Source organism: Sciurus carolinensis, chromosome 2 (assembly GCF_902686445.1).
Source record: "Sciurus carolinensis chromosome 2, mSciCar1.2, whole genome shotgun sequence".
NCBI classification, from domain to species: Eukaryota; Metazoa; Chordata; class Mammalia; order Rodentia; family Sciuridae; genus Sciurus; species Sciurus carolinensis.
The window spans coordinates 96600928-96616538 of NC_062214.1; the positions used below are offsets into that span (position 1 = coordinate 96600928).

Sequence of the window (15611 nt, forward strand, 5' to 3'; positions counted from 1 at the left end):
GGAAACATTAAAAAGCACAGCTATTCTTCAATAAATGCTGACCCACTGACTGTACTGAAGCAGTTTAAACTCAACTGGGAACAGGATCACATACAAACCTTCTGCACTGTCACAGGGAAAAGAAAGCTGCAGAACAAAATGTTAAGAATAACCTCATTTTTGTTTTTTAAATACACATTGATAATTTGTATAGATTTAGAGGGGAAAATATCTTTAAGGAAACACAGCCAAATGTTGATGTTGTTTATATCCCAAAAAAGTGGAATTTCTGTACTGTTCACAAATGTTTGAAGGATAAGTTTTTAAATAGTAGTAGTAGTAGTAGTAGTAATAAAGATGGAAAGAAATTATGCCAAAGACACCAAGATAGATAGACCAATCCTCCCTAAATCCACAGGATAGCTTCAGTGGCAGCAAAAAGAACATTCTAGAGGTCTAGATGGTACTCTGAATTCCTAACAGAAGCACTACAAAAAGTGAACCCTGAACCCCTCCTACTAGGCTGACCTCCTAGGTCCACCTGACTAGGTCCACCTCCCTTTACTCATTCATCTCCAGCAATCTCCCCACAGGAAAATCCCCCTGATCAAGATCAAGGTCCTGTAGTTTATATTTGAACATTTTATGATGCTGATCACCATGGTTTCCTGAAACTGAGACACAAATTCCCAGAGCTGCCCCAGGCTAAGCAGTACCTGAAAGACAGGGTACTTGATTACCAGAGTTTCTCACAGCAGAGAATTGCATCTTACTTATTCTGAACATCACTGCTATTGGACTAATCATCCCTGGAAGCAACAGTCCATTGCAGTGGTTCAAAGCAGGAAACTGCACACAGCATATTTCATTAATCAATGAGCACCCACTAATTGTAAAATACTTTTTAAGAGATGTGAGGGTACCATGTTGATAAAGAAACTGCTGTGCCCAAGGAGCTTATAATCTAGAAACACCCTCACACGAGTTAATAAAGAACACTTGTCCTACCCAATACTGCAAGGCAGGGCAGCTTAGTGGCCAAAGCATGGTAAAACTTCACTTCCTGGGTTTCTTCTGGGTTCTGACACCTACTAGTGATGAAACCTCAGGAAAGCTACTTAATCTTCAGGGCTTCTGCTACCTTACTGTAAGATAAAACTAACAATATTGTACCCTCTTAAGATTGTTGTGAAGATTAAATTAACTAATATGTGTAAAGGGTTTAGAATAGTTTCTGGTACATATTAAGGGCTCTCTAAGTGTTCTTCATTATCACAGGAATATTGGAAAGACAACCTTAATCTTAAGTGGAGGTAGAATTACATGGGAACAAAGGTGCCTAGAAATGACACTTGAGCTGGTATAAAAGGATAAAAAGAACTTTCCAAGTCAGTGAGGTTTGGAGACTCCATCATAAGAGACAACTATCAGGCAAGGTGTTCCAGACTGGCCAAAGACAGAGCTGTTGTCATGTTCAGAGGATCACTGGGCCTGCAACCTGAGCTAGAGGAGGAAAGGAAAATGAACAAATACACAGCCCCAGTCAGAAGACAAGGGAGTCACTGAAATCTTTGGAGGAAGAAACTAATGTTCAAATCTGGGTTCATTTTAATAATTAAACTGACAGTCACTGGGTACTTCCTGCATTACGTGCACTACAAAATGGAAGGAAAGGAAAACTAGGGGGATACTTCAAGCAAGCTTTGTACCATAATGGCTTTACAGCCTCTATAGTACTTAGCATAGAATCAATATATAATATGTAATAGTATATAATGCGGCGCTTGCTCAATGAATGTCAGTTGGAGGTTTTTTTTGTTTGTTTGGGGGGGCTTTTGTTGTTGTTTTGCTTTTGGTTGAACTAAAACAAAGAAAGCTACACCTGAAACTCCCTAGAGATTCTTCCACTTAATTGGAAGCAACTCTCCGGGGAGGGACAGCAAGAGAGGGGCAGATAGCATTCGGGGCTCCTCCAGAAGAAAAGACACAAGCAAGCCCTTGTTTGCAACTCCAGGCACCTAGGGAGCTCAATGGGCCCCCTGAAGCCTTGTTTCTGACCCCCTTTGTGGAAGCAGAGATCCCTCACCTAGGGGTATTCTGGGGATCCACACACCATGCTTCTCTCAGCCCCTAGCTCCCAGGTTCATCCAAGGGGAAAAAAAAATCTATCTCAGATAAGAAGGGGTGGAGAAGATGACCACAGAAGCTAATCAGTTTACAGAGATGGATTTTAGGAAATTAGCCAAATACATTTACATTTCTCTTAGGCCTGATCCACTCTGGCTGGTCCCTGTTCAATTTCCCCTGACAACAGAAGGTGTGGCCTCTGTGGATTTAGCTGGGGGATCCACCCGCACTCTGCTCAGCACAAGTATCCAATCTCTGGCACCTCCAGGCCAGGCTGTGTGAAGCCTAGAGCATGCCCATCTAGATTAGGTCTCTCGGGTCTGCTGTGGCCCTGAACTTGCAGCTTGATTATCTACCTCAGGGTGGGGCAAACTTTTTCTGCAAAGTGCCAGATAAGAAGTATTCAGGTTTTTCAGGCCACTGTATAAACCATTCCTAGCTCAGAGGCATACAGAACAGTAGAGGATCTTCCCCTTCTACTCACTGGGACACTTTTCCAGGTGGTATCATGTTCTAGAGCCTCTCTTTCCAATGTCAGAGAAAAATTCATCAATAAAAGGACAGAAACCCCTTCTCCCTGCTCTCTCTGGCTCCTTCTGTACAGGGCAACAATGTACCCAAAATGTCAAAATCCAGAGAGAAAGCACTGATGGGATAAAGACACAAAAAAATACCAGTGTGTCCTGGAGTGCTCTGATTCCCTGTCCCTGACCCCACCACCCTGCCCTCCATCTTACATAGCCTAAGAGACCTTTCTAGGACACTGTCCCAGGAGTGGACTAGGAAAGCTTTCAGGAAGGAGTGATGCTTACAGAAGTATTCTTATCCTAGGCTGCACTCAGGGAAGCCTCCTTAAAAATGCAAATATTATTCCCTACTTTCAGAGGTTCCCCTGAATTAGCTTAGGGTGAGGCCAGGGCATAGCTCTTTTAAGTTTCCTGGTGATTCCATGCAGACTCAGGGTTGAGAACCACTGACTTAACCAAAGAATAAAACTCCAACTGTGCTACAGGATGAAACAACTAGAATATTTGGAAGCCTTCCCAGAACTGTCAAACTCCTCACCTGGTCCCATCCCCTTGTCACCTATTTCCTGCCCAGGTGGGCTGGCTTTATCCCAAGGCTTCTCTTCCTGTGTTTCCATTTGCCCACTGGACATTAAGTGTGGCTTCTTTAGGACCCTGGGGACTCCTCTATGTAAACACCTATTCATCAAGCCTGAGGAGGGAGGGCCCTAAGACTTATCTTCAAGTAGTTAACCACAGGTGAAACAAGCATGGTGGGGTACATAAGCCATGGGAAGAAGAAATCAGGGAAGAAGAAATCAGGGCAGACTTCCTGGAGGGGATGATCCTCATCAGAGGAAAGCGTGAGAAAAGGCAAAAGAGCAAGGAACAGCACTGGAAGCTTGGCGAATGGCAATTAATTAGGAACACCTGGGACTACGTGGGAAGAGGATGTGGGTAGAGGACAAGAAAGCCAGGTCAGAGGGCCCGGATACTATGCTAGGGAGTTGGAATTTTTTCCTGGTAGTACCAAGGAGATTCCTGACGCAGAGGAATCAGGTAACTGGATTTTGCAGTTTTGAAAGATCACTCTGACCATAAAGAATGAATAAAAGTCAGCAGTGCGACTGACACTTAGGAAATAGCACTCATCTGAAGAGGGAAAAGGGGTGAACACTGCTATGGTAGTCTCCTCTGTGCTGGAAAAGCACTGCAATCATTTTAAGATCATAATGAGGTTAATCACTGAAAGTATTTGGGTTGAAGCATTTCAACACATGTCTCTAATCAGCCCTGGACCCACAGCGCCTTGAATGCAAATGGACAACAATTCTTGAGGCTTCCTCACTTGAAAGGGTTTCCCAAGAGACTGGAAGCATGGTGGTGACACCAGCCTCCAGGGGTGTAGATGTAGATGTACAACAGGGACCTCACAGGCAACCCTTCTGCAGTGCCTTGGAGACATTTTTTAATGACAGAGGCTTTTTGGGCAATCCCTGAGGATACACAACTTGATCTGTCAGGAGCTGGCTCAAGAGGACCCTGGTGAGAAGCCAGCAGGCCTTTTGGGTACAGCAGGACCCACCTTTCTTCCCCCTGTGGATGCTGCAGCCAGCTTCCTTCCACCAGATGCTGAGATCCCACAACATCCGATGTCCCTTCCTTAGAGCCTGCCAGATGGTACAGAGCTTATATGCACAGATGTTTTTGTGGACTGGGAAAAAGAAGTGAGGTAACACCTGTCTGACCCATTCACAAGCCACCTAAGGGAACTCTTTATTTTGAGCTATCAGAATGAGAGTGATGCATTAGCCAGGGAGCAATGACTATCAGTCCATTCTGGTTTTAAACAGAGGAAGCCTCTGCCAAGGCAAGGGCAGGCTAGGAAACAATCCTGTCCTGTGGCCTTGTTGGGGTTTGTTTTGGTTTGGATTTTATGTGCCACTGAGGAGCCATGATACCACCAAAACCAGCCAACAGTCTCTTATTATCAACAGAACACAGTGCCACATAAAACCCTTGACAGGGCCAGCATCTCACACCATCCTAGCCCAACAGCTTAGCCAAAAGCACTGGGGTACACAAAGCAACAAGTACTTTCCACCCCAAGCCCACAACCTGGCCATACAACTGACCTTTCATTTCAAAGGCTCACACAGCAGGATTAACTTTCATTTACAGAATTGCTTTCAAAATCATGAAGTAATGCCAATATTTTTTAAAAATTTCCCACACACCCCAAGGTCATCATTCTAGCTGTGGTTATTCTCCAAACAATTTATCTCCCTGCTGTTGCCATAGATAAAACTATTTTTAGTGCACAACTAGTTTGAAGGCTTTTTTTTTCTTCTTTTAATTTCACAACTCCTGTTGTTTGACATCCATAAATGCTTCTCAGGATTTTGTTTATCAGCTAACAGAAATTACTCTTCTCACCTTCCCCCCACCCTCTGTGGGGGATGATGATTTTAGTTAGGAAGGAAGTACAATTGCAGGTGGCAGTCACTGAACAAAGGATAACTGGTGACAGGCTGGTTGCCCCCACTGCTCCTGGCAGCTGACTCAGAGAACTAAACTCCTGCTCAGTGTCAGCTGTCACCAGTGGTTGGCTGGAATGACTGGCCCAACATAGCCTGGTTCCCCACAGACACTAACTTGATAAGCTTTTTGGATGAAACAGAAGATTTATTTTAATGGCTAATATGTTCCTGCTAAAGATGATCACTTGTCTACCATTGGGGTGAAATTTTCAGGCTTTCCTGAAATTTTTCAACTTTGTAAACACTTTTCATAATTATTTGTTTAGCCTGCAATTTTATTTTTAAGACATCCTGTTCTTATTTTTCTAAAAAGAAATTTAAAATAAATGTTTTGTCCCAAGGCAGGTCCAATATGCCACTGTCATCACCATATGTCAAGTATTCTATTTAGCCAAATGGTAGTTCCTTCATGCAGTATCCCAATGTTGTCAGCTGCCCTACACACTCCTACTCAGGCTACAAGACTAAACTTACACATCACCTGCAGTGAGGGACCTCCCTCAGGTGCCTCAGAAAGAACCCTGCCTTTTAGCTTCACAGAACTTTGGAACTACTTCACCCCACTACACGATCAATGCTTTGACAACTTCATGACAGCAGTTTGTGACAATGTCTGCCTCCACAGGTAGAATGGACCCCAATGCCCAGCACTGTACCACACAGAAGATCTATAAATGTTCAAGAAGCTAATTAACCAACTGATCATGTTTCCCACCACATCTCTACACACACACAAACAACATAGCACCTGTAATATTTGCAAAACCAATGGCAGAGTTGGAAATGATAAAGATATGGAGAACACCAGAACCTTCCCATATCCTCTTTCCAGAACAAGTACCAGGATGCCTAGCATAGCCTGCATAGCCTGATTCAGAGCCTTGGGCCTCCAGTCCAAAGTAGTTATACACTCTTATTCAAAAGGCAAAGCATTCTCAATGGTGTTCACAATGTGCCAGAAACCAAAGCACTTATAACTAAAGAGATACTCAAAAACATATTGGAAAAAAATCTTCAAAAATGTTATTGGGTATACTACCTAATCACATTTATGTATCCATCTACAACATTACTTTAGCTACCCCAACCAGTCCCTAACTCTAGAGGGGAAATGAACCTCATCTGGGATCAGGGGCATCTTTTCAGTGACTTTTATTCTTTCTGTTATAATTGATAAAATTTCCAAAGAAAGATTACAAATATCCACCTTGGAGTAAGGGCAGACCTCTGGCTGGAAACCCAATAGGACCTAAGATGGCTCTTGTTCTATGAGGTTAATGATTGGACAACTAGAGTTCTGTCAACCTGCATGCGCACCCACGTGTGCAGACGCCCAAAATCCATCACCTGGCCCAACCCAATTATAACACACACCTGTCTTCTACAGCTAATGAGAGACAACTCATAAGGTGATATGACCACCACCACTTGGTTGAGATATATAAAAGCAGATAAGCATGTCTACAAGACTAGCAAACAGACAGAGGTACCAAAGGGGCTTTTTGTTTGGACTGAAGCACCCATTCAGCTAAACTTGGGGAAACATGATCAGAAAGTTTCAATCGCAGTGAAGAAGTGTTGAGTAATAAGTACTGAATATCATGATGAAAGAACAACAAGCCACAAAACAAACCTCTAACAGTTTGCTCTGAGACCCTGATCTTGGAACAAATGCAGAAGGTGAAAGATGCACGTGTGAAGCCAGTCTTCACAGAGCACACAGAGGTGGGAAAGGATGTAACAAAGATTGCAGAGAAACATGCTTCCACAAGGAAACCCTCCCTAAAGACAGTGACCAAGGCTATCAGGACCACCTCTGCTGCTACTGTGCTAGTATTTAAGCTAGAAAGAAGAAAGTGTTAGGGCTAGGGTTGGGGCTCAGTGGTAGAGTACTTGCCTAGTATGTGTGAGGCACTGGGTTGGATCCCCAGCACCAACATTAAAAAAAAAAAAAAAGAAAGAAGAAGAAATAAAACAAAGGTATTGTGTCTATCTACAACTAAAAATATCTTTAAAAAAAAAAAAAAGAAGAAGAAGAAGAAGAAAGTGGCTTGCATAACATGACCTCCCACACAACTGGGCTCCTGGGTGACCAGGTGCTAACCCCTGGTTTGCAAAGAGGCATCTACCTTGGCTAAATCCACTCCAGAATCAATATTCTTCTGTCACACTGAACACAAGTGACACCTTCTTACTTCTAATAAATGGAAGAAGGAAAGTTTGGGTTTAAAATACCATCTTTACTTGTGGGCCTCAGGGTAGAGATACTACAGATCAGGGTATAGATACTGCAGAAATGTCTCCCTTGCTTTTTAAACTGGTGCCACCAATAAGTTGGCTTGACAGAGGAGGTAGGAAGGAGAGGAAAACTCTGGGAATTCAAGAAAGTCTACCAAGATCTCTTTTCCAGCTGGTGAGGTGCCCTCTGAGCGTCAAGAGGGAAGGTCACAACCCGTGCTGGGACTGACGGGAAAGTTGAGCCCAGGGTGGATGTCAAGGCCAGGGGCTGGCTCCCGCGCGACCTCAAACTCCGATACCTACAGAAGCGGCGGGGGAACCAGACCACGGTCGCCACCTCCCCAGCAACTCACCCTTCTGCTGGGCGTCCCGGGTGCTTTGGAGCCGCCGCCCGAGAGCAGGGTGACCGTGGACGTGGAACGCAGCATCCCGCGGCGGCTGTCGGCGTTGGGCTGGGCACCGAAGCTGCTCCGGGGCAGAATAAGTGTGCCGGGCGCGCCCTTCGCTGGGGTGGCTCCGGTCACTTGCTGCTCCAGCTTCCCCTCGGCGGGAGACAGAGGGGGCGGGGCCTGGTATGGGGGCGGGGCCGGGCCGGGCCTGGGGGCGGGGCGGGGGCTGGGCCCGGCCGGGGGCGGGACCCGAGCGCGCTCGCCTAACTGGTCCTGCTACATTTCCTCTCCAGCGCGCAGACCCTGACAAAGTTGAGCTCTATCCTTTCCCTTGGCGCTTCATTCTGTCCGGGGAAGGAAAGAGTCCTGGATATCTGGGAGGCCCAGGCTGTCTGTTTTCTGAGGAGTCGCGGTCCTCCTGCACGTCCAACCTCACAACGCATTGCTACCAGTCCCACACCCACCCCTGGCTATTTCCCCCACCCCACCCCCAGCGGTCTCTGCCACACCCGGGATCCCTGGGACCATTACCCTATCATTTATTGAGTATTTATTGAGTGCCTATCCTATGTTCCTCCTAGCAGTCAACACAACTGACTGAACCCTGTCCTCGTGGAGTTTGCAATCTGGTGGGGTCCCCAGAAAAATGAGAGAGTGTCCGGTGCTAAGGTAGAAGAGGGCACAAGGTGAACTATGAGAATACACAACCGGTCTTAAGAGCCAGGAAAAGCCTCCCAGAGGAAGTGACTAAGCTAAGACTAGAAAGCAAGTAGGAGTAAGCCAGACCTAGTGTACATCACAACTGCTCATATTTATTCAATGATTACTGTGCAACCAGCTGACAAGCACTTTGTGTTACGTCAGTTAATTCTTACAACCACGCTTTGAGGAAGGCACTACTATTATCCTGTATCTCCATTTTGCAGATGAGGACATTGACTAACCAAAGGATTGAGTAACTCATCAGGGTCCCCAGTGGCTGCTGAATGGCAAATCTAGGGTATGAATCTCCCCAGTCCGATCCGAGGGTCTTGCTTGTGCACTCCTGCCCTCTAACATGAAAGAGGGTAGCTCCAGGCCAAAATCAGGGGCATTTTCAAAGAGGGAAGGGAGGCAAGGGAAAGTATGATATTTTTTAAGAACTATAAATATCACAATGAAAGGGACAAATGGTAGAGATGCAGCTAAAAGGGATCTGAGGCCAAGTCATGCTGTGCTCAGTTTGGCCATTATCCTCATCAAAGAAGACACGATACCTCCACCCATCCCTCAAAGCCCAGGTCAAACTCTGCCTCCCCACCAAGTTCTCCAGGACCTCATGCCCTCTGCACTCACACTCCTGAACCCAGAAACTCTTTGTGATCATGTTCTCTGTTAAAGTCATCTATTTGTATGCTTCCTTCTGGAAGCAGGAGACAGGCTCAGTATTCTCTGAATGACCAGTATGGCACCAACAGGGAAGATGCTCAAGGAATGTTGCTGAACAGAATTTCAAATGATCCTGCAAAACTAGTTTCTTTGGCAGATGAGGAAGCTGTGTGATTTTCCTGAAGACACACAGCCTGTTCATCATAGCTGTGCCTGTGTTCTAAGAGCTTTATACTTCCTTTCTCATCCAGTTCTCATAATGACCCCACCAGGTAGAATTGTTATTATTCCAATCTTCAGATGAGGAAACTAAACCCAGACACAGTAGGTGACTTGATGAACAGCTGGGACTAGACATCTAGTCTTCTAACTCCAGACCTACTGCTTTTTTACTACACTCCTTTCTTCATCCTCCCATCTACCTACCTTTTCCAAAAAAGGTTCAGAAGTTTCTTTCCATCCTCATTCAACACAGTCCTACACTCTTGGTAGAGTTTTGTAAGATTGAAAGTTGAGTCTGCCTTTCAATAAATCGTGGTCATTATGTGGCTGTTGAAAGTCACCGAATTAGACATCTGCATGGTCATCTCAGTGGAAAGAAGTTAATGATTAGTGTTGCTTTGTTGTTTTGCTCTGGGGTAAATGGAAATGGGCTGTTTTTCAAACAAAGTCAAAATAACCTGCCATCAGCAATGTTTGTTTATATTATGGTAACCACCCAAGTGACCACCCAGGATGGAGTCAACCTTTGAGAGAAAGGGTGGTCCAGGGATCCATTTTTCCTCCATCCATTCACATCTTTAATATTGTTGATATAAATAATAGTTTTCATTATAATCCATTGCACAAGTAGCAGACTGCTCACCAGCTTGTGAGCTATGTAGGAACAGGATCTTATTTACACCTCTGCCTGCCTAATATTTGGAACATATTCATTGGTACATGGTAAGTGCTCAGTAAATGTTGAATGAGTGAAGAAATGATATTACAGAACAAGACTGCAACTGACCTGTCACTGCGTAAAACAGAAACTAAAGTCTTTGCCAACCAAGCTTCTAAAATGACCAGGGTCTACAAGAAATTTTCCAGCTGAAGCAACCAAAGCCCTGGGATTGTCCCAGTGAGGGCAGTTTCCCAAAAATGGCTGTCACCAAGGGATGTGGGCAGAAGCCAGGCTCTGGCTTATGCCTCAGCCCCTCCCGACCAGGTCAACACTAGATCTGGTAGGACCCAATGGTAGCAGAGTTCACAAGGAATTGCAGGAGAGAGGAGGATGGGGAGACCCCACGAAGGGGGAAAGGAGAAGAAAGAAAATGGGGAGAAAAGTAGGAAAAAGAAATCAATGGAAAGTAGCTCTAGAATGGAGAGGGAAGAATAATAAAGTCATAGTCACAGGTTTCCACGAATAATCTGAGAAGAAAATTATACAAAAGAAGGATTGGCTCAAAGGCTGAAAACTCCTGCTCAAGAAGTCCTCAGAGTCAGCCAGGCCCGGAGGTACAGGCTTGAAATCCCAGCAGCTCAAGAGGCTGAGGCAGGAGAATCGAAAGTTCAAAGCCAGTCTCAGCAATTTAACAAGGCCCTAAGCAACTCTGTGAGACCCTGTCTCTAAACAATCTATATATAAAGGGGGGTGGGCAGGGATGTGGTACAGTGGTTAAGCACCCCTGGGTTCAATCCCTGATACAAAAAAAAAAAAAAAAAAAAAGGTCCTTAGAACCTATAGATTATAGAGAGTAAGGAAAGGGCAGAGTGAGAGAAACAAGGACAGGGTTCTGGTTTGGAAGGTCATTGTGTTCCCTCTCAACATGCCCCGGTTCTCTCCTGGCCCTCCCTGAGCATTGGTGGTAGAGGGTTGCCACTATTTGGGCTTGAGGGGATAGGAGATACGACAAAACTATCTTAGCTGCTCTTCCTTCCCTTCCCATCCATCGGAATAGCCAATATACCTAAGAGTTCTCCTAAATATCTCTGCTGAAGCACAGGTGTATAGAAAATTCTAGTTACCTATATAAATGCCCTGTCCTTTCTTGAAATCAGTTATTGAATCGCACCTTCTCCCATCCCAGTTTCTAGAATTCTCTTTCACATCCTCTAGGCATCTGCTTTCTGAATTGTCTTTGTTGCTTTCTGCTAAGTCCTGTGCAAACTCTATCTACATCTTTAGCTGAGGAACTTTTGATGGGACCCATTTTCCCCCACATCCTAAGCAGCCAAGACTGCTGTTAGATTTTTAGCAGAAATAATTAGGAATTGAATCACATGCTGGACAGAAGCATGAAATGAGTAAGCCCAAGTCATGTCAGGCTTCCTGGTATTTTGCACCCTCCACATTCATACATCTCTGAAGCTTCCCTTTCTTTCTTTTCCATTCATCTGCAGCAACATCCCAAAGTCCTGGCACATTCTCCTGTTCTGAATGCCACAGAGACCAAACTTTCACAATGGAAAAAGGACACATTTTCAGCCCAAGGACAAGGGTATTGAATTACAAAGTCCTTTTGGATAAAATAGAATAAGAAACCTGACATATTCACAGGCACCCAAGAGGCGGAGAACAAGGCTTAGTGATAAGGAAGGCAGACTGAGAGGAACCCAAAACACAAGTCTCCACACATCCACAGTGTTTGTAAGACTATCTAGACTGGAACCTGCTGCTGATCCACCCTGGGAAATACAAGCTCATTGCAAACGATTCTGTTGGCTCCCCAGGTAACACAATGAGCAAATGAGCAACTGATAGAGTGATTTAAAAAAAAAAAATTCATTGAACAAATATGTATCAAGCATTTACAATGTGCTGGGCACTGGAGAGGCAGAAACAAGTAAGACAGCCCTGCTTTCTAGGATTTCAAGATCAAATTGGGAAGAGAAATATGCATGTAGGAAATAAAAATTATAACTGACACCTAATGTGACACTTACTATGGATGATGAATTGTGAATGCATTTTGAACTTTTGGGGACACATAGTGATGAGAAAGATACACTATGTCCCCTAATTTGCAGATGAGGAAATTGAGTCACAGGGAGGTGGAACGACTTGCTTGTAGTACCAGTACTGGTAAGTGGTGGAGCTTACCTTCAATCTGAGGCAAAATGGCTCCATCTGTGTGCCTGACAATTCACCTCCTATTTGGGGGCAGGAGCTAAACTTGAGACATGTCCAAAGCACAGAGGTAGACAGAGGAGAAGCTGCTGCAGCAGAGGACAGGAAGGGCTTCCCTGGGAAGGTGACCAGGGAGTTGGTCCTGAAGAATGAGGAGGAAAAGGTGAGAGCTTTCCACACCAGAGGCCTCGAGGAAATGGTGGGGTCAGAGGGTCTGGGAAATGGTTGATAACCAACTCAGCTTGAACTTCAGGGCAGAGGGATGGCCAGAGACCAAGTGGGGTGGGGTTAGAGTGCAGAGGGCCTTAAATCCAGTTGAGCCTGGATTACAGGTGAGGAATTATTGAAATTTCATGAGCAGGGCAGTGATATGATCAGGTTTGCATTAAGAAAGATGGCAGGCAGTAGAGAGACCTATGAAAGGAAGGCAGCGGCTAGGGCATGAGCACTTGTTTTTTGTTTTGTTGTTGTTGTTATTATTGTTCTTGTTTGGTTGGTTGGTTTTTGGTACCAGGAATTTAACCCCGGGGCCCTTTACCACTGAGCCACATCCCGAGTCCTTTTTGTTTTTTGAGACAGGGTCTCGCTAAATTGCTGCAGCTGGCCTTGTACTTACAATCCTGTCTCAGCCTCCCAACTCACTGGGACTACAGGCATAAACCACCACACCTGGCTGTGGGGTGAGCAGTTCTGAATGCATTGAAATTGTGTTGTAACGATATAAAGAAGATCTCAACAAGGGGAGTCAGTAGCAGTGGAAAGGAAAGGAGGGGGGTGGGCCCAAAGGTTGACAATCAGGAGAACTTAGTGACCAATTAAAAACTGTACAATTTTTGTGAATTGTAAGCCATTCTAGTGAAATCAACAATATTTCTATCAACCCTGAGGGAAGAAGAATCAGTCAAGTAAATGAATGAAGTTTAGGATGAATGGTTACTTTCTCAGCCTTGTGGCCTTCCTGTGCATTAAACACAAAGGAACAAACCTCACGTCCTACAAGGTGTCAGTCTGACTTTCTAAGTAGCTGCTACCATGGGCTTGTAGTAGAAAACCTTTAGATGCAGAGGCAGGAACTTATATATTTATTTTCTCAGAAAGACATCCTACTATCTTTTAGAGGAATTAGTTTCCTCAAGATATCAATAATAATAATAATAGCAGAAGGAGCCAGGCAGGTGAGAAATGTTAAAGGAATTAGGGCCTTCCTGGATAGTGTGGTACAAGAAGCAGCTCCTTCTAAAGACCATGCACATCCTCAAGAAATTTAGGTTTTCCCTGAAAGCTACTGAATTGGTGACTGGTCAGAAAATTTCCCTTGATTGAATTAAATGTGAGTCATACCTGTATTTTAATCTATATGAAAAAATGAAAGAGCTAATCTATGAAAAGAGAATTTTCTTTTTGCATTTCTGCCTTAAAAATAGAAATCCCTGAGATGTTTATGCATGCATAGTCGTGCAGAACACCTGCTATGTCCATGTGAGTTATGACCATCATCTCAAGTCAGGCTGCTCCCAGAAGCAGATTCTGAGCCAAGGACTCACAGGTAGGTGATCATTAAGGAGCTGCTTTCAGGAGAAAACAGGAATAAAGTGTTAGATGCAGGAAGGGGAAAAGCCAGCAAAGGAGCAAGCTCAGTTGAAGGTCCAGGTTTGGTTGGATCCCATGGGCAGCTCTGGAATGTAAATGGCACCTCAGAACTCAAGACAAAGACTGGGGCACTTGTACACTAGTTAGTCATTGTCTCAGGTTTCCTGAGGATGGGGGTGAAGGATGAGAGAGGTTTATGATCTCCCAGGTATTTGCAGCACTTGAGAGAAAAGGCAACTTCATGTCCATAGAAAAGTCCCCCACAAGGTGACAGGGTAAAGACAATTAGAATCAAGAACACAAAAACAGGAACAGATACACAGAGCAGGTAAAAGAGGAAATTTGAGTGGCACCAAGTCTGTCTACAACATCTATATACTGTATCTATATACAAATCTGGAAGTAAACATTAATACCAATGGGTATATCCTATCTCACTACTCAGTAAAACCTCTGGAACAACAATAACCATAAACCACTGTGCAGCCCACAAGAGTGGTACAAACTAGTGTAGATATAAGCAGTCTAAAAGAATCAGAGGAAAGAATATTCAATCTACTAATAGAAGGGGCAGGACCCAGAAAATCAAGAAGCTAGAGAAAGGAACAGAATCTAATTAGATAAAATCTGGAAGGAATAAACGTATGGTCCAAGCTGGGTCCAAAGTCAACAACAGTATGTACAAGACTGAAAACCCAACTCACTAGCATCATGTGCTAAGATAGTTGTGAAACTGAGTTTGGTCAATAGCTCCAGAGAAGACCACTCTTCTGGATCCAGAACATCTCATTTCAAGTGGGATTTTCAGACAAAGGAAGATTTGGAATCAGAAAAGCAAGCATCTTTCCTGTGTGATTCTGGTCCACACATGCCTGGGATGTGCTTTCAGGTGTGATCGAAAGGAACATGAAATACCTGTTAAATGATAGTAGTACCCATTATGAGACTTGAATGAAATTATATAATATAAACTATATGATTAGGATATGTACATCCAGCATTCAACAACTGCGAAGTTCTTTCTCAGGAAAACCATGAATTGCTAGCCTAGGTTTTGGATAACACAGAGTGTGGAGGAGGACAGAATACTTCTTTAGATGTGGAACACTTTCTTCAAAGCAAAAGTATTGGGTGTTCCATACCAGTGTTAACGTAAGACATTTGGAAAAGAATAAAAGCATTTCTTTTCCTCTATTTGATTTGCTTTATTAAGAGAGATTAACATGGAGAACTTATTTGTTCTCAGCATGTAAGAAGAGAATCATACAATTTTAAAACAAAGGGGCATTCATCTCATTTAATCCTGAGGTGACCAATAATACACCTTAGCATTATTTTTCTACCTTTATGCCTAATGAACTTGTGCCAATAGGTTTCCATTATAGATGCTGAGACAAATGTAAAGTTTACTATAAAACACAGAATATGAAGAGTTTTTCTCTAAGTTCGATTTACCCGTCTAACCCTGCTTCTGGGGTCTTCTTTCTGCTTTGTGGTATGCCAGTGGTCACTCCAGGAGGGGCTCTGCCTATGGCTGTGAAGGCTGTTCACAGCACGAAGGTTTCACACCCACAGAGCTAATGTCCCCCTGACAAGGTGTGCCCCCAATGTGGGGCTGTGCCCACTAAAGGAAGAGATGTTATTTCTCATCCAAAGTCTTGGGCTGGTGGGGGTCCTGTCCTGAATGAGGGGTACTCCATTATTTTTGTGCAAGATCCCTCCCTCCAAAACCCTGTTCCTGCCACAGCTCTCCCAAGTTCAGGTT

The 15611-nt window shown here is 44.2% G+C and overlaps 1 protein-coding gene across 2 annotated transcripts in view; it reads right to left on the reverse strand.

Annotated features, from left to right (window-relative positions):
* Positions 1-7945, reverse strand: part of Myzap (myocardial zonula adherens protein) — an 83571-nt gene extending 75626 nt beyond the window's left edge. Inside the window, exon 1 of one of the 2 annotated variants that reach the window (XM_047538564.1) lies at positions 7744-7944. In XM_047538564.1, the coding sequence (XP_047394520.1) occupies positions 7744-7818 (75 nt within the window). In that variant the 5' untranslated portion in view covers positions 7819-7944. Of the gene's footprint in view, positions 1-7743 lie in introns of both variants that reach the window. The other variant, XM_047538565.1, reaches the window with a different exon arrangement.
* Between the last annotated feature and the right edge of the window lie 7666 nt (positions 7946-15611).